The sequence below is a fragment of the Gavia stellata genome, chromosome 2, assembly GCF_030936135.1.
Source record: "Gavia stellata isolate bGavSte3 chromosome 2, bGavSte3.hap2, whole genome shotgun sequence".
In the NCBI taxonomy this organism is placed as follows: domain Eukaryota; kingdom Metazoa; phylum Chordata; class Aves; order Gaviiformes; family Gaviidae; genus Gavia; species Gavia stellata.
In genome coordinates, this window is record NC_082595.1 from 9070896 (window position 1) to 9096550 (window position 25655).

Here is a 25655-nt window from a genome sequence, read left to right on the forward strand (position 1 = left end):
AAGAAAAACTTTAAAAAAACCCCACCACCTAACCTCAGTTTAGTAATAGTAAAACCACAGTAAGTATAGCAGTATGTGTATATATATAAAAAACATGAAATCTGTATGTAATTTCCAATTTTTTTTATAAAGTTTTCTCAGCATAATTTTATAATTATAAAAATGGAAAATTGTGCCTTTTTTTTGTCTGATACTTACCAGTGTAATTTATTACTGGATAATAAAAGGGAAAACCTGCATATTTCATCATGTAGAGAGTGTGGACAAATCTTGTTTCTCATAGGAGCTGAGGCACTTACACATTTCTGAAAATTGTGCAAACACAAAATAAGATTTCTTTTTACTCTGCCACTAATAGATGAGCACACCAGGCAATACACCATAAGAAAATAAATGACAGTTAGTGATACTTATGATAATTAGTGTACTTTTGCTAATGCGTCTGAACATCTCACAGAATTTTGAGTGAAGTGAAGCATTCACATTTTACTGGTGAAGCTAAATAGTAGATCTTTCAATGGCTACAACTGTTACTGCAACCCTCACTAAAATTAAAGGAGGTTAGATTTCTAACTGATGCACCTTTAAAAATCAAATTTCAGTTACCTGGGAAAGGTTATACATGAAGTCTGTCTTGATGAAGGAATAAAAGCACATTTTGAGATCACACTTGTGTCCATTCATAGCATGTTGTGTCTGTATTTCTGCATTCTGGCTGAAAGATTTCTGTTATTTTAATATTTTTTTTCTCCCCCTTCAGGTCTCATGGAAACCTCCTCTGATACAGAACGGTGAAATCCTTAACTATGAGATTCGCATGCCTGATCCACGAATTGTCATTACTGGGAATACTTCATCAACGCTAAGTCATTTGGTGACTAATCTTATACCCTATACAAACTACTCAGTCACTGTAATAGCTTGTTCTGGAGGCAATGGCTTTCTAGGAGGCTGCACAGAGAGTTTACCTACCAGCGTGACTACACTTTCAACAGTTCCTCAGAGTGTTAGTCCATTGTCTGTGACTCCGATCAGCGAGTCCTTTATTGCCATTTCTTGGCAACCACCGCTAAGACCAAATGGTCCTCATCTGAGGTAAGCTTTTAGTTGCAACTGAGATGGCAGTTTTCTTCTCCTTACTTAAGTCTGACTCAGAAAATTCCGGGTGATGCAAACTTTATGATGTGGTATCTTCATTTCTGACCTTTTGAAGTTCCTCTTTAGGGTTCAGGAGTCCCTGAGCGAACTCATGGAAAGTGGGCATGTCTAGAAGCAGATAACAGGGTGAGCTTTGAATTGTTTTGAACTTATGAGGAGTCAGGATTATTTAAAGCTACTGTGGTGTCTGTACTGTGGCATTTACTTTGCAGAACACATTCGGGAAGGCTCAGGGTCTTTCAGATCAGTGCTGCCTGAAGAGCCAGAAAGAGCAAGCACAGGGTATTTGCGAAGTCATAACTGGTTTGGGCTGCAGCATCAGCCACTTTTTGGTGGCAGTTCAGGCAACATGTTCCACCAACAAAATGACAAGAGGAGTATGAGAACTCTGAGAACATAAACGTTTAACACATTCAATACGCTCAATACTCTGTGGAGGTTATTCTACATAAAGAGAAAGTCACCATGGTAGCATGATGACATGAAATAAGCTTCAAAAATTAACTGATTAATAAATTGGAAATAAGAGAGTGTATGAGAAAAATGGAAGTTAAAATGCTACAAGTTTGGTGGCAGAGCCAAAAATGGGAAATGCAAGGGAGTGCTGGGTATAGCTGGCTGGATTTCACCACAGGAACTAGAGAAAGTTGTCTCTTCTGAGATTTGTCTAGAGTGATGGGATGGGGGATCGATCTTGACTTGAATCTGTTGATTACTGAGTGTGTGTGTTTTCACATAAAAAATCCAATGTATTTGAGTGTATGAAGACTTATAAAGACAAATATATTTTTATACATACACAATTAAAAAAAGTCAAATCTTTCATTCTAGTGCTTTAACATATTGGGAAACATTGTGCATGGAATTATATCTCTGTACTCCATATGTTCTGGTTGGTAGCTGTCTTCTAGGTGTGCTGATGGGTTCAATAATCATCATGTAATGCTGTTTCAGTTGCGTATGTTATTACAGCACAGTAGCTTGACTCTTTCTTCAGGCTTAATTAGGGCACAATACAACTGAATGAAATGATGATTGCTCTACAGTAAAATTTGAAGTTTTTGAAAAGCAGTCTCTGTTATTCTGGGGTTAACAACATGACCATTTTGCCATAGATTATTGAAGTAATTCAGCACAACCTACATCTGCAGACTTCATTTCCTTCATGGTGTGCCATGCTGCCCTCAACAAGAACAACCACTGAAGCAGCTGCTCTGTACAGCATGATGGAGCAAGAAGTCTGCAGCAAGCAGAGTAGCAGCAGCAGTTGCCAGTGGGGGTGATTTACACATGATCACCATTCAGTCTTCAAAAAGATTTTGATGTTTTTCGTGACTTGTCTATGAAATATATTGGACAGATATGCCAGGACTGTTCCTAATAAAACTGTAATGATCTGTCTTTGGGTTCTGTTGACACTGATGAACCACTCATGTGAGAGTTGTTCTTGGGGTATAAAATCATCTGAATTTTTTGATAGAGTTGGAGTTTAATTAGTTTTTATTATTTACTTTCTGAGGTTATACTCCCAACTTCTGCAGTAATTTGGTTTGGCATCCCTAAGGTCAGTGGCACAATGCTTGTTTGTACTTGTTGAGGATTATTATCCAAACTCAAGGGCAAAAGTCGTTGGAAATCACGGACGTACATGCTGGCTGCCATGGGGCATAGGAAGTCTCAGCTCTCTTAAAAGAGAGCTTCTCAGTTGATTTCTGGTTTTGAAGCAATGTAAAATTACTATAATTTATTACTATAATTACTGAACCTATTAAATATCCTTTTAATTCAAGGTCTCAAATCTGCAATAGTATTGTCCAACATCTCCTCATCAGACTGGAGATGATCTTAACATACAAAAGATAAGTGTCAAATTACACATGAAGCCAGTGGTCAGAAAGATCATTGCAACAGGGTGGTGACCCACACCAAGGCATTGTGCAGAATGCTTAAATACAACAGGAAACTTTTTCACAAATAAGTGCTTAAAGTGAGAGTCTCTAAAATCTGCCTGAGTATCCACATACTTTTGGCTGGAATTTAACAGTAGCACCTTTCCAAAATGGGGGACAGGGAAAAGATAATACACAGCAGCTCAGCACTTTAGAGAATCAAGTTGCTTATATATATATAAGTGAATATATATGTGTATGACCCTACTTTTCTGGGCATCAGTGGAAACATTATTGAAACTGTAGTTTGATTAAAACTGCAGCTGACCATTGAAAGCAATTCCAGAGTGGTTCTATAACTGGTAGGAAGTGGACAAACATCTAGTGCCTTAAAAAGAACCATCAAATTGAAACAAAAGTCCTATTAAAAAACTCTTGTGAAATGTAACAAAGAATAAAAATCCTAAAGATTTTGAACGACTCTATATAATTTTGTTTCATTTAGAGTATAGTTTTCTATGTAATCCATAGAATGATTAGGAAATGCAAAATATGTTATCCCTTTAGTTTGTGTAGACTTGAAGTGATTTAATCTTTGATAAATTCCATAAAGGTTTTGTGTAAAAGATGACGAAGAGAGTGATGCAGCATGGGTGGAAGGCATGTTGTCCGAATCGGGCAGTCTCATGGCTGACCGGATGAAAGATGGGCTTTAGCTGACCTACTGTTTGGAACAGAGACAGGAATACAGCTTCAGATACCAATTAAAACCAGGATGAAATAGCTTGGTCTTTCAAGCTCACATCATGAATGTCTACCCAAATACAAAGGTGCCTTGCTAAGGTCTACAGATGGAACAGTTAACTCATTCTATGCCTGTTTGTCACCCATAATTTACACTGTGGTTATTTGCAAACACACATTAAACACAAATGCATACTTAAGGTGCTATTACCGGTAAAATGGTAATAGCAATGCTGTATGTTTCAGCACATTTGCAAGAGAGAGACGTTGTCATTTCATATTCTGTAGCAGTCTGCGTATATCAGATGGCGTCAGTCAAGTCTGTATGAGACACTGTTACTAGGCTATTTGGACTTGATCTTCATACCATTTCCACAAGTTTAAAATATGTAAATCTTTAAATAAATTCATTCTTTCAAATGGAAGTGCTTAATTTTCCATTTTCAAAGTAGTTTTTTAAAGTAATTGAATGTTTTAAATCATGAAACATTAAAAAGAATGTTTATCTCTGAAAGTTTACAGCTGTAAAAACAAAATAATGTGTGGCTTTAAAAAAAACTGATTTTTTTTTGTGTAATAACATTAGTTGAGATAATCCTGGTGTTCTGCTTGTCTTTTGTGTTAGATATGAGCTCCTGAGACGTAAAATCCAGCAACCACTTGCATCAAATCCCCCTGAAGATTTAAATCTGTGGCACAATATTTACTCAGGAACTCAGTGGTTTTATGAAGATAAGGGTCTTAGCAGGTGAGATTACAAAAACTGTAAAAACAAATGCTGGCATTTTGTATAGTGTATGTTTAATAGTTCAAAGTATTTCTAGTGTCTTTATGTAGTGAACATATTAATTATGTAATGAAATATTTTTGTAATCATCTTTCGTATTAATCATTCTAATATACAGGGATTTATTATTAGTCTGTCATTCTGACTCACATATTGTTTTGCTCTGAAAAACAATTGAAAATAAAGATCTTGTGAAATCTTAGCATTGATATGCTCATGCAATCAAACCATTTAGATTTATGTGTACATGCGCTCTAGATTTGCGTGTTGGCAAAGTCATAGCACAGGCAGAATGAATGTTTGAGAAGTCCTAGCTAGGAAACATTTGAAACTTGGTTTCAGCATTGTTTTTCTTACCTGGTTTTAAAATGGAAATTAACAATTGCTTTAATATCTCCAAAGGCAAGAAGAGTATTTATTGCACTCTCAGCAGATCTAATTTAAGGGCAGCTTTGTGTTAGCTTCATTATAGTTAAATGCAGAGTGTTGAGAGCTGGGAAATGGAGAGTGGGTTCTGTTTCTCAGTACGTTACAGATTTACTGTGTGGTATAGAGCAAGGCATTTGCTCTTGATCAACTTTAGTTTCCGCACCTTGAAGTCAAGGCTACCACCCTTAAGACAAGCCAACACACACATTAAGAACCTGTAACAGAAGATTCAACATGGATTCTGCATTGGTTTTTTGTAGGTAAAGTCTTGGGAAAACATTCATGGATGGTTTCAGGAGGTGTGTGTTCCCTGTGCTTGCGTGGTGATGTACTTTATGAGGACTGCATGTCAGTCACTGCCCCACAAATATCTGCACGTTGCTTCTATTTACTTTGATAAAAGCTGAGTGAGCATCCCTCCGGAGCACAACATGAACCAGCAGAATGTGACCTCTGCTCCAGACTGTTGTATAGACCAAACCAAGCCAAGGGCTACTGCCTCTGGCTTATCACTGCCTACTTGCTGAAAGTCACTGCTCGTTTTCATCCATTGCAATAATTGATTATGGAGCTGTTCTTTTACCCAATCCTGCTCAAGTGTCCATTTCTTTCTTAAAGCATGTTTGAAATTCTACAGAGTTTTCTTTGGTTTTAGTTTAGCTCATTTCAGCAACACTGATGTGTGCAGCAGTTACGTTAGCAGTTCAGAGGGGGCAATAAATTCTGACAGGGTCTCAGTGACAAGTCATTAGGCACAATGGCCTTTTGGGTTGAATGAGCTATGGCCAGGAAAGAGAGCCTAACCCTCAGATACACCTGAACACTACTTTTGGGGCAGGGCCTGCAACCTGAAGCTATGTTTTTGCAGTCAACAACTCAGGATGAGTATGTGGCTGGAGAGCAGATGCTGCAGAGAGGCGCAAGCCTTATTTTTCACAGAAAGAAAAGCCATATATCAGCATCTATTTTCATTTGTGTCATGTCTTAAGCATGTTTCGGAATTAGTGATTTTTTTATTATATTCTTGCCAGAAGTCTATTTTCACAATGATTTTTGTTCAGATGGCTTTTTCATTTCTAGTAGGCTAAGTCAAACTTCTTTTACTTTCATTGTTGGAAACATGGATCAAAAAATGAATCTCAAATTCTCATCATTAAATTGCAAGAATAGATTCCATTCATCTTTGATTGCACCTGTGCTACAATGTCCAAGAGAATACTACATGTTTGCAAGCCACAGGAAGTGCAGAGAGGGAAATAAGATGTGTTATCTATATTGTCACTTTTCTTCTACAGTGCTTATCATTACAGTTGGAGCGAGGGAGCTCCCATTAGTTTGCTGTCTTCTCAGTGGGACTGTTAAAGCTTAGCTCTTTTGAAAATGAGACTGGATGGTTGCATAATATAGGTTGCTATAGTAAAGCAGTTAAAAAAAAAAGTAAATATACTATGTGAGTGACTTTTCGTTTTGTAGAGAAATCTCTAAATATTAGGCTTTTACTGTATGTTTCTGTATTGTGTTTGTAGACAGTTATCCCAAAGTGCTGCAGCTTCAGTGGAAATTTGAACAAGATGATCCTTTGTTTCTGTGATTGCGCAATTTTGTGGGGGGCTTTTTATGATGGAATTAATTTTGAGATTATGAAATTCCACTTAAAATGCATTAATATGCCATGTGATACAGAGAATAAATTATGGAGTGACAGTGGCTTGGTTTACTAAATATACATGAAGCATTTAATGTAATAAAACTGTAAGTTGGATACACACAGTTCTGAAGAAAATTACTTTATTAAATGAGTTTGCATTCCTAGGCACTTTTTTTTGATGTTTTTGTGGTGGGAGAGTCCTGGCTGTGTGATGAATCACTTTTACAAATGAGACTCTGCAAGTTAAAATCAATGGGTTTCCCAAAAGAGGAAAAAAGCCTCATTTGATTAAATTCTGATCCAAATTTTGGCAGGTTGCCACTGCTGTAATTACATATTGAATTGAGCTATAATCTCTCAACACCTCAGAAGCTACAACTATGAAGAAGTGAAATAATGTGTTTTATTTTTGCTACCATGTTAATGGTGCTGAATTCTTTCCAAAAAAGACACCTCTTATAGAGTCTTCATTGGTGCAAACCAATGCACTTGTTGGAGAGGGAAGGAAGAAAGAGCAAAACTTTGGCATAGGCAGAAGGTTTACAGCAAATGTTTTCTATGTCTGTGTTTTTCGTTCTATTTAATTATTTTTGAAATGTCTTAGGTACACAACATATGAGTACAAGCTCATAGTGCACAACGAGGTAGGATATACATCAAGTGAAGAAGTGATAGCTACTACATTAGCAGGATTACCAGAGAAAGGAAGTATCCTCATTGCACGTGCTGTTAATCATACCGCTGTAGAAGTGGAATGGTCAAAACCAAGTAAGTGTGCTTAGTATTTATTCCAGTAACTAGATGTTAACCTGCCATCATTTATGTTGGTCTGCCTTGCTCTCATAGGAAATACAGTCCTTGTCTTGATTTATAATATACCTAAGTGTCCTTGAAAGGAGAGGAAAGAAATAGGAACAAAAATGTGCACATTTTGCTATTTCTCAGTCATGTTTGTATTAATTATATGCTATTTCTGCAGAATGAGAATAGTGAAAGTGAAGAAATAGTTAATGCAAACTCATGAGAAATCTATAAAGTAGTAGTACACAAAATCCTGTTGTCTTTGCGGTATATTGCATCTCTCTGTATGAAAATTTACATATACATTCCTTCAGGATGAGAGGATCCCCTTTCTCTCCCTTTTTGCTCTGCTCCTTAAAATGAATTTAGCCAATTTCTCTAGTTGGTTTGCTAATACAGCAATGGGGAATTTCTTCATGACTTACATGCAAATGATTTTATAAGGACGGGGTGCTGAATTGCAACAAATGTAGTCTCTTTATTTTATAATTGCATGCCTGAAGTAAGCATGCTTATAAAAACTGACAAATGTAATAGATCTGAAGCAGCTCACTGAAGTTTCATTACCTTAGTAATCTAAACCCCTGACCTTCTAGATGTAGGTAATGCAATCTGGTTTTATTCTCATTCATACCTTAGAAATTTTCTTTATATATGTTTGTGAATGCAAAGGTTAAACACCAAGACAGGGTTATTCACTGTTTGAAAACCTTATCATATTTTATTATTTCTTATGTTGCAATAAGCATATTAACTATTTTGTATACCCATGTTTCATTTTTTCATAATATTAGTTTTTAAATCATTTTCTTGGGGTTTTTTGGGAACTTGGGAGTCCTTAATGTAAATTGCCTTGCCAGTTTTCTTTTTCTGGAAAACCTACTGAAGGTTTCTGACTTCTAAGGATTTAGGACTTGCATCTGTACCACTTAAAATAAAAATAACATATCACTCTTGATTAAGAATTTCTATGATAAAACTGTGAACTATTAAATCTGAAAACATGCTTTTGGCTTTTATCAATGTTATTTCACAGTCAGCTGAGTCCTGTTCAGTGGTACAGTGTGTCATCTAACGCAATATGTATCAGTGCTTGAAGTTTTTGTCATAATTATTCTTTTTATCTTGGTGCCTACTGGAAACACAGTTGCAGTTGATCAGATCTGAACTTAAACTGTTTGACAAAGGACAGTTAAGATAACAGACTACACCTGAGTTACTAAAATGGAGAAGCAAGGCTTGCCTGGAATCCTTGTTTATCCACCAGCTCAGACCAATGAACGTCCTTCCCTGTGTAGCCAGAAAATCGTACTGGTTTCTTTCCTCCTTTCACCAGGGAAGCTAGTGCTGGGCAAAATGTTTTAGGAAGAAATGTGAGGAGCTGTTTTTTTCCCCTGTAAATATAATGCTTCTGAGTGTGTTACAACTGTGTATGTAGATGATGCTATCATGCTTGTTCTAAATTAATAACATGTAGATTTTCATTTTCACTATGGCCAACAGGTCGTCTGTGTAAAGTTGAATGTAGCTGTAATTTAAGACATAGGCACTTGCCCCTTATTCATGGCTAGAGGACTAACACAGGAATTCAGTACTTTTGGGGTGGGGTAGAGATGTGAAGGGAAGGAGCAAAAAGGGAAAAAATCTTAAAATAGTGCCATAGAGCAATTTGATTTGCTCCCTTCCTTCTGTCTGGGTGAAAGCCATCCTTTTGCAGTGGCAAGCTGCCAGGTCCATGCACCACTGCTAGTAGTGGGTTTCACCTATTAATTTGTTTACTTCATAGATTCCATTGTCATCATGGGCATGTCTAGAGAAAGCTTTCCCCAGTAGTAGATAGGATGATGAGCTGTTAACGATTTTGACGTTTTGAAGAGCAGTCTGCCTCTCTGCTTATAAGGGTGAAATTGAAGGCACTTGATGGAATCTTTGCTTTTTTTTTTTAAATAAGGGGGTCTGCATAAAATTTGTTTTTCTCTTCACAATAAATGTAGTTGATAAAAAACTTGGTGACTGAATATTTCCCAGTTGATCTCCCAATGTTTCTCCTTTCTTTTCTTAGCACTACAAGATTTGCAAGGAGATGTTGCATATTACACTCTCTTCTTGAATTCTACTGATGATAGAAGATCTCTGAGGATCCAGGCTGATGTAAACTCTATAGTTATAGGTGATTTGCAGCCCAACACGGAGTATCGGATATTTTTTCAAGTTTTTAATGGAGCCCACAGCATCAACAGTGAAGTTGTGCATGTGACTACCTCAGATGGAGGTTGGTTAGCACTGAATGTGGCTTGGCTTAAAATCTGAGAATGAAATTGATTGATTTTTGTTAGGGTTGAGATCAGTCATCCTTCCATTATAAAATTTCCGGTATAAAAGGAAAAAGGGCTAAAACGCTAAAATGCTTAAGTGCTGGTTGTCATCATGTGGTAGATCAATAAACGGTCCCACTGAGACGGAAGCAAAAGCTCTAATAGCAGATATTAACCCAGTTTGTTCTCATCTTCTCCTGCATACTCCTATCTGTGTGCACTGAGTTTGGAACTGAGTTCATATCAATAAATGGTGCAATTTAGGAGCAATTAATGGCTTTTTTAAAAGATTTGCTCTGTGAAGCGCTATGCTTTTGACATGACAGTCATGCATAGGGCCTTTCCTGAGTCACCAGAAACTCTAGGTGTAAGTTCAGCATCAAAGAAAATTCTTTATGAGTCATTTCTATGCCAGTGGACAAGTGTGGGGGGGAAGGGGCGGGGGAGGAAGAAAATAAAAAAATAACTGTGAATCTGAAATGTGTTTAGAATGGTCTTTCTAATCTTTTTGCTTTATAAAGTCTCATTATAAACATTATAATATCATTACCTCAGAAGCAAGTGTTCCAGGTCATTAGCAAAGCACTTTAAGTGAGGATTCCATTTCCTTTCTGATGCCAAAGGTCAGCACCTTTTGTTTATAAAATAGAATGGATTGCAAGGACAATTTTTCAACTGGTAAAGATGGGTTCTTATAATAAAAATAGGTCTTCGCATGGTTATTTCTGAGATGCTTAGATAATTACGCAATTTAACGCTAAGGAAGGTGTTTTTTTTTTTTTTTTTAAATAAGTGTTAGACTTCATCATTACCTATAGTAATCAACATTCAAAACCATTTACATAATGACAATATTGCATATTGCTTCATACTGCCTTAACTATGAGGCTGATAACGTCACGTTCCACCAGAGATAAAGTATTTTGGTTTCAGGTTTTGCTTTAAAAGCAAAATGCTCTGTTTTTCTCTTTTTGGAAGGATTAGGATTGGGGAGACATAAAAATAATGTTTGTATGTTGGCAGTGCAGATGGGTGAATAATTTATCATCATATCTCACTGGCCACATACTACTGATGATTGACACTATGCTGCTGGTATAAAGCATTTTACCATCAGCTCTCATGGTTTCTAACTGAGAGTATAATAAGCCAATTTACAGAAGACTACAGACTGTGATAACTTCATCAGAGGAAAGCAGATAAGCAGTGAACCCTTTGCTAAACCTAAATACTAATCTGCATTTGGTTAAACAAGTGCTTTTGCAGAGACAGCTGGAGTTTATTCAGTTTCTTCCTTTATTTCTAGAGCCTGAGGGCATGTTCCCTCCAGAGGTTGTCATCATCAACAGTACAGCTGTACGTGTCATCTGGACATCGCCTTCAAACCCAAATGGTGTTGTCACAGAGTACTCTGTCTATGTAAATAATAAGCAGTACAAGACTGGAATGAACGAGCCGGGGTCCTTTCTTTTAGCAGATTTGTCTCCATTCACTGTATATGAGATACAGGTTAGAATATCTTTTCTGGGTTGTGTAATATCCTTTAATTTTACATAAAATATGTGTATTTCCAAGTGGAATATAGTTTCATGAATTTCTTTACATACATGGACATATATTTGCACTGATGTTTGTGTGTATATACATACAAGGCATAAATTTATTTTCAGCATATTTTAGGTCTGTGTACACTTTTCATAATACAAATTTTCATTATCTTTTTTCAAACCATCAAAAGGCCATTTACTTTCCCCTAAACGCTCTGTGCTACAACATTAGCAAAGCTTCAACATATATTACAAAAAGGCAAAGATTCTACTCCTACTCATTAAAAGAAAATTGCAATTGTTTTAGAAACATCAGGCATGCATAATATATCAGCACAGAGAAATAATGATATTGCATTTGTCATCCTTTTATCATTTTTTTTCTCCTTATCCTTCTGAGGAGGAAGCAGAGCTGATCTCTGAAATCATAGTAATACTTTTTATGCTGTTAATAAGTACAATGTTTTTTCTTTGCTTTTCCCTTTCTCTATCTCTATCTTTGCCTCTCTATTCATATATCTAATGAAAGGCAAAATACTGTGTGCAGAATAAAAAAAAAAAAAAATCTTTCTGTCCTTAAGTTGTATTAATATATTCAAGAAATGCAGTCTGACACTTAATTGTAACTATACCCGTCTATTTTGCTCACGTTTGGTTTGCATTATATATGAGTAGGACTTAGTAGTACCATGTATACTTCATTCTGAAAATTTGCATCCAGTTACTACATGCCATAAATAAACATCACAGACAGGCATACCGTAACAGATTTCTATGTTCCAGCCCCTCTGAAACAGCAAACCTTCATCCATGAATACACATATGACTTCTGAATGCTGCTTGGAAACACATTTGTCTTTTCTCAATAACAATGCAAATTCAGTGTACTGCCTCACTTATAGACCCTCTATATTAATTTACCATGGCCACCTTCTGTTGCTTGAGATGTTAATTATTCTTCTCTTCTGCTTTCCTAGTCTTTATACTGGACTTATATTTGCATCAATGTGATAGGTAAAACCAAAATAAGCTGATTTTAATTTTTTTTTCTTTTGATTCTTCTTCTTCTTGCCGTGGAAACAGTATTATCTTGGATGCATGTGCATCTCACTGGTAATCTTACTGCATTATCTTTCATTTTTTGTGCTCTTTTATTTTGAGTAACTTCACTGTTGACAATACAGAAACAATGTTACCATCCTTCACTAGCTATTTCACTTTGCCTCTGCTTAGTTTAATCCCAAGAATTGAAGGAGTAAGTTTTTGTTTCTGTGGCATTTTTCATAACAAAGTGTATGATTCCTATTTGCATTTTTCACTTTAAACTTTCCAGAGTAGACATGAAGGAATATAAAATATTAAGGGAAAAATATCCTTATTTTTATGTCAGAATGTATGGTAGGTGTAGAAAACATACTGAAGGCTCCAAATCAAAGTACATTTTTTTCAGTGTTGTATACCAGATTCTACATATACATACAGAAAAACAAACACTGCAACTCTGTTGGTGATGATTTAATAAAGAACAGCAATTAGTGCCAGAGGGCTGCATGTACCCTTTTTTTGAAAATGGTGTGGGGAAATATGATACAGCGCAGTGTATCTCTGGTAGATACACTTATCTCAAAGCTGTGGTATTTTCCTGGCTGTGTGGGATCTGTTAAATAGGAAAGAATAAGATGTTGGGTGAAGAGAGAAGTCTAAACAAGTAGCAGAGCTGAATAATTTCTGCAGCTGAGTATGTGACTCTCATGTTCTTCTTCATCAGATTGAAGCCTGCACGGTGTATGCCTGTGTGAGAAGCAATGGGACCCAGATTACAACTGTGGAAGATGAGCCAAAGCAGCTGTCAGCACCCGTTATTCACACAATTGGCTCAAGGTACTATGCTATAGGTGGCTTTCATGTATCAGAGTGATTTGTGGCTGGAATGGGGACCAGAATGTAAAGTTGTCTTCTCTCAATTGATTAAGGTGCATAAAAGAATTCAGTATACACTTTGAAAACATTTTTCACGGTTGTTATTTTTGGTCTTGGAGTTTTTGGCCAGAAGAGCAATTGAAGAAATCTAACCCTTGGTTGATTGTACATACCCATTTGGGTATCACTGTGCTGTGATAATAAATAAAGCATAAGTGGAAGTAGTTAAGAGAAGAAGTGTAGACGAATGAAAATTATCACATTTTGCTGTCAGTTAAGAAGAGGAAGATTAATGCTCAGGGAGTAATGCGATGCTGATAATGGAAACTTAGAATAATTGTGGGTAAAAAAAGTCACCTATCACAACAGTAATAATTAGTAAGCTGTCTTAAAAGGCATGCATATCTATGTCTCCTTGAACCACTGTTTGCTATCTGCCTATCCACTACATCCCCAGACATGAGCAAACTTCTTAATTGTAAAGGGAGCATCAGATATGCAGTCCTTAGAAGCAGCCAAATAGTAACACATACAGTGATTCTTTGGGAGTTAATATCTTCCAAAGACAGACTAAAACTAAGCTCGCTAACACATTTTTCAGAATCACACCAACAATAAAACAGTTAGCTTCCTGGGGGTATGTTATTGTTCATGTGATTTTATTACACTTCTGGTGGAGTATGCTCATTAGCAGTGTTTCTTTTATAGAAAGAAAAAAAACCCTCTTTTTTAAATAACAAAAATATAACATCTGAGCCTTCAGAAATGGCCAACAGAATGGATTTGCTTCTCCAATCTCTTAAGCACTTTGGTTTGCTGTTTATCTTTTCTACCTTTTGCTTGAATTCAGCATTTGTCTCTGTACAAGGGTGAAATTAAGCTTGCTATTTTTCTGTCACACATACAGATATAGTCAAAGCTTGTTTGATGATAAGAACTCAATTCAGGATCTCATCTTTTGCCCTTGGCTTTAACTTATGTATGCCTTTGTCTGTATTGTCTGTACTGCAAACACTTATGGGTGTTTCTGCTATTATATATAGACTAAATATGTCATAACACATGAAGGCAGAAGGATCAAAAATGCCTTCCTACTTTATAATCTGCTCAGCCAGAAACAGACTCTGTTTCTACACTGCCTTTTCCTACATGTCATATTATCATCAGCTGTTCTTATATCCCAAAAGAATACTAACTACTGATCGATTGCCCGGACATGTCTGGCCGTGGCCTACACATGCCCCGGGTAGTTCATTTATTTGCCACGGTGGATTTGCTAGAGTGGAATTTAATCAATAGCTAATTCATTAATTCTGGTCCTCGAGTATGTAGGGATTGTGCAGTATAAAAATGACTGGCTGGCTTCAGCTTTGATTGAAATATGACAAACACTACCGCTGACAGCTTCAGCAGGTGCTGGGCTGAATATGAATTTTGCTTATTTATCCTCCATAAAAGAAAAAGCTTGGGCAAAAAGCAGTTTGTGTAGACAAGAGGACATTTTAATACAGATCTGTCATCAGACAGAGAAAAAAGGCAATTCTAGAGTATAGGCTCATGGGATACCTGAGATATAATACAGACTGTGCAGTTTATTGTCTTTAATTGGAATCATGGTGTTTTTCCCTCTTCGGAAACAGTTTGGGGGGCTGTATTATTGATGAGAATGCTGTAGGATAATGTCTTTGTAGCATTCACAAATAATTGTTTTAAAATTTGCCTTAAGCTGCTGCATGACATAAATTATAATTTCACCCACCAACTTCTTAGAAGTCTTTCTGATAGCAGCTCCATCCACACTGTTCTAATGAAGGTTATACCACCAGAGCCTTTATAAATACCTTACTTTTCCACCCCTTAAGTTAATAACTCAGCTTCAGGCTGAAACTTGGCACAAAAGGTCATGATCCTGGAATGATTATTTTATAATGCCAAGCTTCAAATAGAAAACAGTATGGGACCCAGTCCTGAAGTCCTAAGTCAGGTTCTGGTTTGTTATATTTCTTGTCTGGGTTTTGGTTTTTCGGAGAGGGGGTGGCATTGGCCATCTTTAGGTAGAAACAAATCCTATTGAAATCAAGTATGCATTTTTTTTAGTTAGGACCTCAGGGTTTGTCTCTATAGAGAAGTATTCTATTTTATTGCACAGATTAGAAATTTCTCTGAGTACTGTATGCATGTGGATGCTAACTTAAAATTTGTATAGTGGATTACATTCTCGTGGTGTGTTGGAAAATAGTACATTTCCCTCTAAAATGCTTTTCTTCTTTCTCTTGTTCCTTGTAATACAGCATGATTAGTTTTTCCCTAATAACAATACTTAGTAACAGCTTGGTTCCTTTCAGAAAACTGAGGCACAATGCAGGTGAACCGTGCCAGAAATTCTGTTCAGTGCTTAATGTGCTTAATTTATGCCATGTGGCATAAATTAGGGAAAATCCTTCAGAGCTTCATGAAGGAAGAGAGGGCCCTTTATGCACCTTGGGGGAACCAGAAACCATGGTCAAGGTGTAATAGAAAGCTCAAAGAAGATAAAGCCATGCGAGAAAAGCTAGGTGAATTATTTGGTTTGGCGTTCAGTGCCATGGAGCCTGGGAAGATTTCTGTATCAGATGCTGCTCATGGGTGAATGAGCTGGAGGAACTGTCTCAAATTAACATGTTCGTGAGAAAGATGTTAGAATAATTGGCTAAAACATGTAGTAATAAATTGTTGGGGTGATGGTATTTGCTCAGGAGTTCTAAAGGAGCTCAAATATGAAACTGTCAAACTACTGTGTTATGTCAAATAACCTTTAAATTGATCTTGGTACTGGAGGAATGGAAGATGAGACAATGTAGTGCAGACTTCTTCAAGGAGATCTGGGGAACTAAAGACCAGTAAGTCTGATTTTCCATACTGGGAAAATGGGCGGAAAGTGCAAATAAAGGAAGGGATTCATAACTATACGAACAAAAATTAAATGCTGGGGAAGATTGCTGTGGAGTCATGTCCAACCTGTGTGTCCAGGCAACATACAAAGTCAGGTTTCTCAAGTATGCTTAGTTTTAGAGCACTTTACCTGAAGTGGCCAAGGCAGTGTTGCCATGGAGGAAACCTGATCTCTCTCCCTACTTTAGTAAAGGGAAAACCAAAGCACAGAAAGATTTCTCTAAGAAGTTTGTAGCAACAGCAGAAGCATAATGTCAGTTATCAAATCTTCTGTACTGTGTCATACCGCCTCTCTAATTATGTTAGCACTGCAGTCCATGATACAGCAGGTAGTTAACTCCTGTGCAATAATGCTGAAGCAGTTGTGTGGTCTTCTGATGACAAAAGTATGTCATCCACTGGTCATTAATAATAGTGGTGTTCCCTATCTTAAGAATCTTGTGATTTTTCTGTGACTTTTTTTTAATTCCAGCTCCTGAAAGTAAAGTCATTGAATCTTAGATTTGATGTGATTTTTTAAATTTAAGCCTTGTATTTGATGAGACTAATACAACATTCGCTCTCAAGATTCAAATGTGAGGCCTTATTATATTCTGAATCTTGACGGTTAAACCTTTACTACTGAGTTGAGGAAACAAAAAAATCAGGAGGAGTTCTTTTTGTGGTTCATGGATACTCGAAGCTGGTGATACTTGAAGCAGGCAAAAACCAGAATTTCTTTTCTGAAGTCTCGTTTACCAAAATGTGACTGATGTTATATCAAACCTGAAATACTGATATTTTTCATGGATATAAAAAAAATAATATTTCTACCTGGAAACATCAGAATGCATTGCCTTCACCTGCTTGAGCCAAAGGGTTTCAGTTTGCTCTGTTGCACCAAAAGCAAATACATCTTTGTAGATCAGTTTGAAATTGTTCTTTATCTCCTGGAAGTGCTGCAATGCCTCATGGACCTTGTAGTCTGAAGCAGTTCTTTTCTGTGAACCTGGTTAGGCTGCCTTTTTTCTGGGAGGTGGGCCCTACGTCAGTGTTTTTGCCACATTGACAGCAGTCACAGAAGGGACTCATCCAGCATTTGAACCATCATAAATGGCACATGCTTGAAATGAAGTTTTCTCTGGGCAGACAAGGAGTATATGCCACATGCCAGGTGTTGCACATCTATCTGTGCCCAGAATCCGCAAGTCTGCTTCTGTAGTTCAGGCTGTGGGCACTTCCCAGCATAGACACAACTCCAGTTTATCTGAGAGGGAGTAACTGGGGGATGAAGAGAAGGAGAGGGTGGGCAGGCTCCACCCCCATGTTTCTGCAGCTGTATCAAATGCACCCTACGTGATACAGCTGGCTGCACGCTAAAGCGCCCATCATGTCCCATTAAATCTGTACCTGCTCGAGGTTTTCAGCTCAGCCTGGGGTATTTCTTCAGATGGGGGTGTCAAAAAGCCTCTGCAGTCCTGTGAAAACCCTGCTGATTTTTTTAAACTGAGCTATGCATTGTTCTTGCTGTGATGCTTTAAAACCACCACAATTTGCTATGGGTGGCAAACAAACATCAGAAGGTATAGACATAACTGAAACATTAATAAAATTGTGAAGGAGTCTGCTTATCTGTGAGTCATTATTGGAAGGTCATACTGAGTTTTACCCTTTCGGTGGCACTGGTCAGTGAACTCCCATGCCACACAATTTTCTTGTGCAGCTGCAGCTTTACAGAATACCAGGCTACGTCCACCCCAAATGTGTATCTATAAATTGAATAATAATAAAGTGATTGCTTGTTAAAAGGAAGAAATACATGTTGAGCTCTGCAAAAAAGGCAAAATGTTCAAATCATTGCATCAATTCTTAGGCCTAATTTGAGATTATTTTAGAGAGAAATATGACTTGCAAAACTGCAAAAACCGGCACAATATTTTGAAAATATACTCTTGAGGGGCTGAACGAAACTTGCAGAAAGCAAATAATTCAAAAATATGACTGGGAATGCTTTCTTTACTCCTGTGATCTATACTGTGCAAAGACCAGGAGAGAGTTACAATGGCATTTATAAAGGTTGCAGTACTACCCTTCTTTTCCTTTTCTCTTTATCTTTTTTCTGAAGTTTATACAATATATCTTCCTGCTTTTACATTTTTAAGTTAGGTCCTGTAGCATTATTTAAATGCAGACGTGTGTATGTGTGTGAGTGTGCGTTTATGTGCATGTGGTAGAATATGCAGTGAATACAAAATAGCCGTGAACGGAATATGGAATTAAATCTGTGGTTCAGATGAAGACCCTGGAATGATAATGGTGACTCTACAAGTCACCTATGAAGTTATTGCTTCATAGGTGACATTAATTCCTGTTCTGCAAAGGCTTATTGCTGTGTGTATTCCTCTGTTTATACCTCAAGGAAGTGAAACAATAGTTCAGTTATTTTTATTCTGTTAAGATGTCAAAGTTTATCTCAGCAGCTGCTGTTTCACTGTAACATTTTCACTTTAAATTAATGCTAATTTATGATGTCACTGGCATTCTGACAGTGGCTGTGTAATTGGGACATGGAGATTAAAAAGAGGTACTTGGAGCCTAAGTATATACTATGCAATGTTGTCAGTCCTCCTATTGATCTACACGTAGCATTGGGATCTCCTTCCCTCTACCCAAAGAGAGTCATAGTGAAAGAAATTTGTGTCTTATGCAACATTCCAGAGTGATTATGCAAGAAATGAAGTTTTTCATTTGAAATACCAATGTAAAATGGGTTCATTATAAAAGACAGAGCAAATTTCTGTTTCAAATGTGCCTTTTGACATTTTTTTTAAATTGTAATATTAAGTGAGATTTTGGAGCCAATATCTGCACATTTTTAGTAGTGGCAGGCATGCTACAGTTTAACATGATTTTTCTTAACTTAAGATATTTTCTTTCTTAAAACGATGATGGTCTGATATCAAACCTGAAATTAACAACAGGATTTTGTTTTACAGACAGTTTTTTTGCGGGCTGCTGCAGTCATGCTTTTGTGCTCAGAGTCAGAAGTCTTGAGTCTCACTTGTGATAAACACTTGCATTTTTCACTTCTAATTTTATGTCAATTAAGATATTTAAGCACAGAAGAGAACTAGTGCTTACTGATGCTGTGATGAGTTCTTTCTTTTAATTCTGTGCTGAAGAATACATTTCAAAGCAACATACATTTTTTGTATAATCTTTTGGAAAGCAGAGGAAAGGCAAGATGAATACAAATCTGCTCTAGATGGTGACTGAGCACAATGCGAGTAAGCTGCACTGATGACAGCTCAGAGGGCAGGGGGTGGTCTTTTGCCCCCCGACTGCCCATCCTCTACCAGGTTCCTATCTGAGAATGGAACGGTTGGTCACACCAGCCCTGATGCCTTTGCTATAGCAGCAGGAAGGCATACTGAATCCTTCCTCCTACCACTGAAATGAAAAAAGTAAAATGCCAGAAAGTTTATTACACATATGTTTCCAGAAGTATGAATGGTATGTCTTTTAAATAGCAACCTTTAAGGACTTTGATTGCATGTGTGATTTATTTTCCTGGAGTATTAGCACACATTGACACTTTTTTTCAAACTCTTACACCTTTTGGTTATTAAAGCAGCTGTGAAATTCACCATCCAGCGGAACATTTTGGACACTTCAAAATATGTCACTCCATGCGAACTAGTATAAAATGGAACTACTATATGCTAATCCTTTAATTTAAGTATCCATAGAAACATAAATACTTTCAATAATTTAACAGACATTAATCTTCTGCTTATTGTAGATCTCTTCAAATCAACTGGGCATCTCCAGGACAGCCAAACGGCATTATCCTGGGATATGAACTCTTACGTAAAGCATGGCAGAGGTGTACCCCATCAAAGACTCCAAGGAGCAGCAAAAATAATAGAATGTGCATCTCATTAGAATGTAAAAAGCATGAAAATATCTGTGGAGAAGTGTGTTATCATCCAGAGTTGAAGGTACATGTATATTCTTAAGTTAGCAATGTAATGAAAAATTACACTTTTAGGAATAAGTGTGTAAACCGAAAGTGTTTCGTTATCAGAGGAAGGGAAGGGGAGGGTTCTGTTTCTTTCAGTATTTTAAAATCAAGGCTCTGATACATGTCTTGAAACTTTTTAAAACCAAATATGGATGTTTGAGCTCAGTACAGGGATAGCTGTGCAAAAATCTCCAGCAGTGTATGTAAGTCAGCTGATGACAAGTGATCCTGTTGTCTTAAATCTGTGGTTGTTGACTTTCAGAAGAAATTAATTGGTTAGCATTTATGAATGTGTCTTGCATTAACACTTTGGTTTGGAGCAATAGCGCAGTTTTGAAGTGAATCCCCGGACTGTTTTCATTTGCTACATGCTGGTTCAGGGTAGAATTGGTTTTAATACATGTGAACTAAATCCCTGGCACAGAAGGCTAAGTCAGAACCTGTGTTTCAAAAACCCTTCAAACATGCTCCAGCTCTGGATGGGGACTTTAGGCTCCCAACCAGTCTGTGGACCACGTCACTTCACAAGCATGCATGTGAAGTTTCTTCCCTTCAGAAAGCTTTGCTCCACGTGCATAGTGCAGATGTTCATCCCAAGGAATCAGGCTGTATCTGATCCAAAGTAAATCTCAAGCTACGTGTAATGGAAGTTTGAGGAATCTCAGTACCAATCTCTTGAATCCACTGATCCAATCCCATTGTGACAAATTACATGGTGGGTATCTATGTATATAGATCTCTTTATGTATTTTTGCATCCCAGCTGGAACAATCAGTTTTGCTCAGCTGCATGCCATAGATCACACACTGTAAACTACTAGAGGAGATTCTTTGTCAGCTCAAGTATTCAGGTATCTGTGTAGTACATGATGGTAGTTCATATGGCTCCCTTGGCATAAAGTGATTGCACTGGACCACTTAAAGGCCAAAGGAAATTTTCTAGGGCTATGCAGAATTTAAAAAACACTAGCAAAACTATAAAGCTCCTCTCTGTGTGAGGAATCATTCCTCAAAGCCTGCATGGCAAATACTGGTTATTAACATGACTTGCTGGGGTTTTTTTCCCCCTCAAATTCTTCTTTAGCTAAATGCTTAATGACCAGATTCTCCAGTACAGAAAATCTATTTAGATTCAGCTACAAGTGGGTGGCTGTTACATGACAATGATGAGCAGCTCTGAATGGGATCCGTTGTGATTTATCAGCTGTATTTTTAAATTATGGCTATTTTCAGGTTAATCTTCATATGAGTTCCTGTTTAGGAGTAGGATCAATAGCATAGCAGGAGTCTGTAATGGTTTTTATTGACAAATGAGGTAGAAAACTCTTAGTTTGAAAGTAAGATTTAATGTAATGAAATAGTGTCCCTATTTGTCAAAGGCATCATCACATGTTCCGTGACTAAAGCAAACAATATGTATTCACAAGATTCCCTGTCAGACAAGACAGTAATTAAGGGAGTGAGTTATTTGAGGGGTTCAAATCAAAACATAAATTATTCCAACCAACACAGCTTTAGCTTTTGAGCTCCCTTGAAAGCAATACTATACTAAACATATGTATTTCTGAAATCTTGCAAGTGAATTATGGGCAGTCCTTTGTTCTAAAAGGTAAATTTACTTATTTCAGGGTTTTAGCATGGTAGACTTTTTAATAGATCTTGGCATATATATGAGTTAAATTTATGTTATATTAATTTTAGAAGTTTTCTTCTTCGTTTTTAATTTTTCAGCCTTTGTGCGTTTATGGTAACTTTGAGCTTGGAGAGTGTCCATTTATTTTTATAGCTTCCTGACTTTCTAATTTTTTCTAATTAATTTTGCATTATTTTGTTACAATGTTCTCTCTGTATTGTCAAAGACTGTGGGTAGGAGTAGGTGCTATTTGTTAAGTAATGGATGTATAATAAACAACTGGAACGTCCACAGGAAACCCAAGCACTCATACATAAAATGACATGGGAGTCATTTTTGTGGGTGAATTTGATTAAAGTTACCCTCCCAGTGCTTTGCCTGGTTTGCTATGTGTGTCCACACTAGCCAACCAAAATGTCTGTAAGAGATATCTACAGAGCTCCCGGCACATCCATGTTCCTCTTAAGCTAGAGTCTGTGTCAGGGACAGCATAAGACCTTATGTGGCAGCCCTCTGTCACCCTTTTATGGAATTCACTGTCAGTCTATGCCAGCTATAATGCTGAAGCATTTATGCTAGTATATGTGGTCCTTAGATGCGACAGTCTACTGGACAGAAGTGAAGAAACGCAACACTTTTCTGAAAAGAAAGCCTCTTATCACACTGCCAGCTGCTACTCACCATACATTAATTGTACTGCCAAATACGAAGAGATGCCACTGAGAGTTAAATGCTGAGCAGCTTAAGTAATGTTCAGATCTAGAATAAGAAACAAGGTTTTTGTTCATTTGATGATAGACTGGTCAGCAAAAGCAGGCAGATTGTACATACATTGTTCCAACAGACAAATAGGTTGTGGAGTTCTCACTTTTGCTCAGGTCATTTATGGCACGTTGGATACAAGACACAATGGGTCTAATTTCCCTCTTACAATTTCCTTGAATTCAGGAGTATGAGAGGAAAACTAGGCCTTTTATACAAAAATAATCTGGAGATATGTCTTGGGTTATTTATTAATATTTCCTTATGGATTTATGGGTTACATTTGGTATCATCATCTTGTTATTGTAAGGCACTGCAGAAAAAGGATTTGTTTTAATTTCTTATCTACATAAGAGATCACCAAAATATAATCCCCTCCATCCATAAAAACCAAAGTGTTTCAGTCATAGGAATACAAGGGTGTGTTTTCACTGCGCAGCACAGTGGGATGCAGAGACTCTTCAGCTAACATTGGCTGAGTTGGGTCCAGCTAAGTAGCGCAGTTACATCAGAAAGGCAGTGCTACGTAGCCTGGGTGCAGGGTTGCGCTGGTATATGTGCGCTGCATTTGGGATCCAGGTTAGTATCTCTGCATAGCACTGTGCTGTGTAAATAAACCAACTTGCTCAGAGCTGTCTTGGGAATCTCTAAAAGAGCAAACGACCTTTTCACTACAAGGGACATGTGTACATGCACATTCATGGGCTCGTGTAGGCCTGATACTAAGCCTAATGAAGACCAAAAAAGATCCCTGCTATCCTAAATAATCCTTTCATCAGATCCCTACTTCTTGTTTCTAGATGTTATCTGGTTTTCTGCTTCAATGTTAGAAATCTTTGTTATTTTAGCTAAAGCTAACACAGTGCTGTGCCTCGTATCCTTACCCTGGTGTTTGTAAACAGACTTGGATGGATTTATAATTCTTGAGTGCAGAAAGAACTTAGGGGTTTTTTGTGTGTAGTTTTACAGAAAAGCTGAAAATACACTCTCATGATGAACTTCGTCAGCTGCCAGGAGGGTCCCTATGTCCTGTGTGCCTTTTACAGTAACAGACCCGTGCTGCTCGGGTGTTTCCAAGCTGCCAAAATTGTCAGTCTTTTCCTAGCTGTTTTCAGTAAGGTGTGATCCATAACTCTATCCATATTTGGAATCTGAAAAGAGACATCAGCTTACAGAGCACATATCATGAGATCTGCAGAGATGTACTTCAATTAACAAGGGAATGTGCCCTACCTTCACCCATCAGGGAGCATAATCTCAGTACCCATGGTACTATCCACATGGATAATTGGTATTATCCATGTAGCTACCGAACTGTCCTCCTGTTGTTACTGGCATCCTGAGGTGAACACTGAAAATAATGAGACAAGTACAGTAAAAAAGTAATTAAAATAGTAGCATAAAGGCTAATAATTTCTGTACACAATGGATCATGAGTATGAACATCCACAGTTAAAAGGGTCCTGACTGAAGGTGTTACTACAACTTCAACACTTTTTCTTTTCAGTAGCAACAAGCTGTATAAATCTGCAGTTAATGAGCTAATCAAATATAACTCTGACATTACTAGGAAGTACAGGCTTACCCCTTTACTCATCATAATTAACATGTGCCATTTGTTAAAAATACCAGCAGGACTCTTCTCTTTAAGGACAGGAGGAGCAAAATGGTGGGTTGATATCTAGCCTCAAAAGCATGATTTTCAGCAGTGAAAACTAACACATCTCGACACTGGTGAAGCCTATTCCATCAATATTTATGTAAAATTTACTATTAACGCTAGCAATATTGTGCAAATTCTTTTCAAGTTCTTTCAGGCTTAAAGAACCTTTAAAAAGATAACACTTCATGTAGAGTGTGTGTTGTAACACACCTGAAAGACAGGAAATGAAACTCATTTTACTAAGATAATACAGAGAGATTTGTAACAGAATAACAATAATTTCTGCTCATGGATTTTAGATCTAAGTCTGTACCAATTACCAAAAGAGAACAGCAGTTTGAGAAAAGAAAAAGGTGAGTAAGTAAACTTAGCAAAAAAGGGTGTCTATATAGATTCAGCGATATTTAAGTAAAAAAGAATAAGCCTTGGTAATTTAAAATATTCCCTCTCACATGAGAACATGATGGGTCAATCATTACTCTGGTGTTTGTTCCACAGGCAGAAATTTTTAATGAACTCCTGTAGCTAATAGGAATTCCTTAGAGTGTTTTGTGAATTGCTATTTCACAAAGTGGCTCTGGCAGCAAGCATTTGACAAGAAGGATAAACATGGCTGCTAGCACATCTGTTTATTTGAGCAAATCAGTCCTAGCTCAACTGGCATGTGTCCATAAGGCCAGATAATATCCTTCAGCAAAGTCTTCAGCAAGCAGAGGGATCAAGGATGACACAATTTTAATTAAAAGAGAGTTGCATAGATAAGTTTGGATTATTTTTAAAAATTGTTAAAATATCGTGTAATCCTGCCTGCCAGATTTGATATCTAGTTACTCTGTGCTAGTGTCATGGCTGACTGGGCCTTTCTCAGGTATCATAAGCTTTTCTTTATGCCCAACCCTTCCCAGCACCTCTGCTCCTGGGTCACAGTCTCCCTGTGGGCTTGGATGGGAGGGTAACTACAGGATTGATTTGTGAGTAACTCAGTCTACCAATATTTTTAAGGGCTCCCGTGATAGCTAAGGGTGAACATCTTGTATCATCTCCATAGGTAGTAAAGATCTTTTGGCTAGCAAGCATATGTCAAGCATTCAACCTTCTGTACGAGGGTGAGATCTCCGACCTGCCTAAAATGTTGGTGTCACTGTATCTGATCACTACGAGGCTTCTGCTTTCACGTACAGAGTAACACCATTCAGTTGGGACTATCACTTTTAGATCTAAGAGGATGAGATAATAATAACCTTTTGCCACTATAACTTTCAATTCATCTGCTTTTCTTCTTTGTCAATGACATAATTTCAGCATTACTTGAATGAATTTTATTATATGGATTGATAATGCAGAATCCTTGGGATGAATATCAATGCAAATAGAAACTATCTTTAGAAGTCTGCCAAAAATATGTTATTTAACAATTTACAGCTGA

At 37.2% G+C, this 25655-nt stretch overlaps 1 protein-coding gene across 1 annotated transcript in view; it reads left to right on the forward strand.

The window, feature by feature from the left end:
- USH2A (usherin) overlaps nt 1–25655 on the forward strand; it is a 388501-nt gene that overhangs the window by 269335 nt on the left and 93511 nt on the right. Inside the window, exons 42-48 of the mRNA XM_059835821.1 lie at nt 761–1095; nt 4417–4539; nt 7260–7423; nt 9519–9728; nt 11078–11280; nt 13087–13199; nt 19951–20149. Coding sequence (XP_059691804.1) covers nt 761–1095; nt 4417–4539; nt 7260–7423; nt 9519–9728; nt 11078–11280; nt 13087–13199; nt 19951–20149 — 1347 coding nt within the window. The remainder of the gene's footprint in view (nt 1–760; nt 1096–4416; nt 4540–7259; nt 7424–9518; nt 9729–11077; nt 11281–13086; nt 13200–19950; nt 20150–25655) is intronic.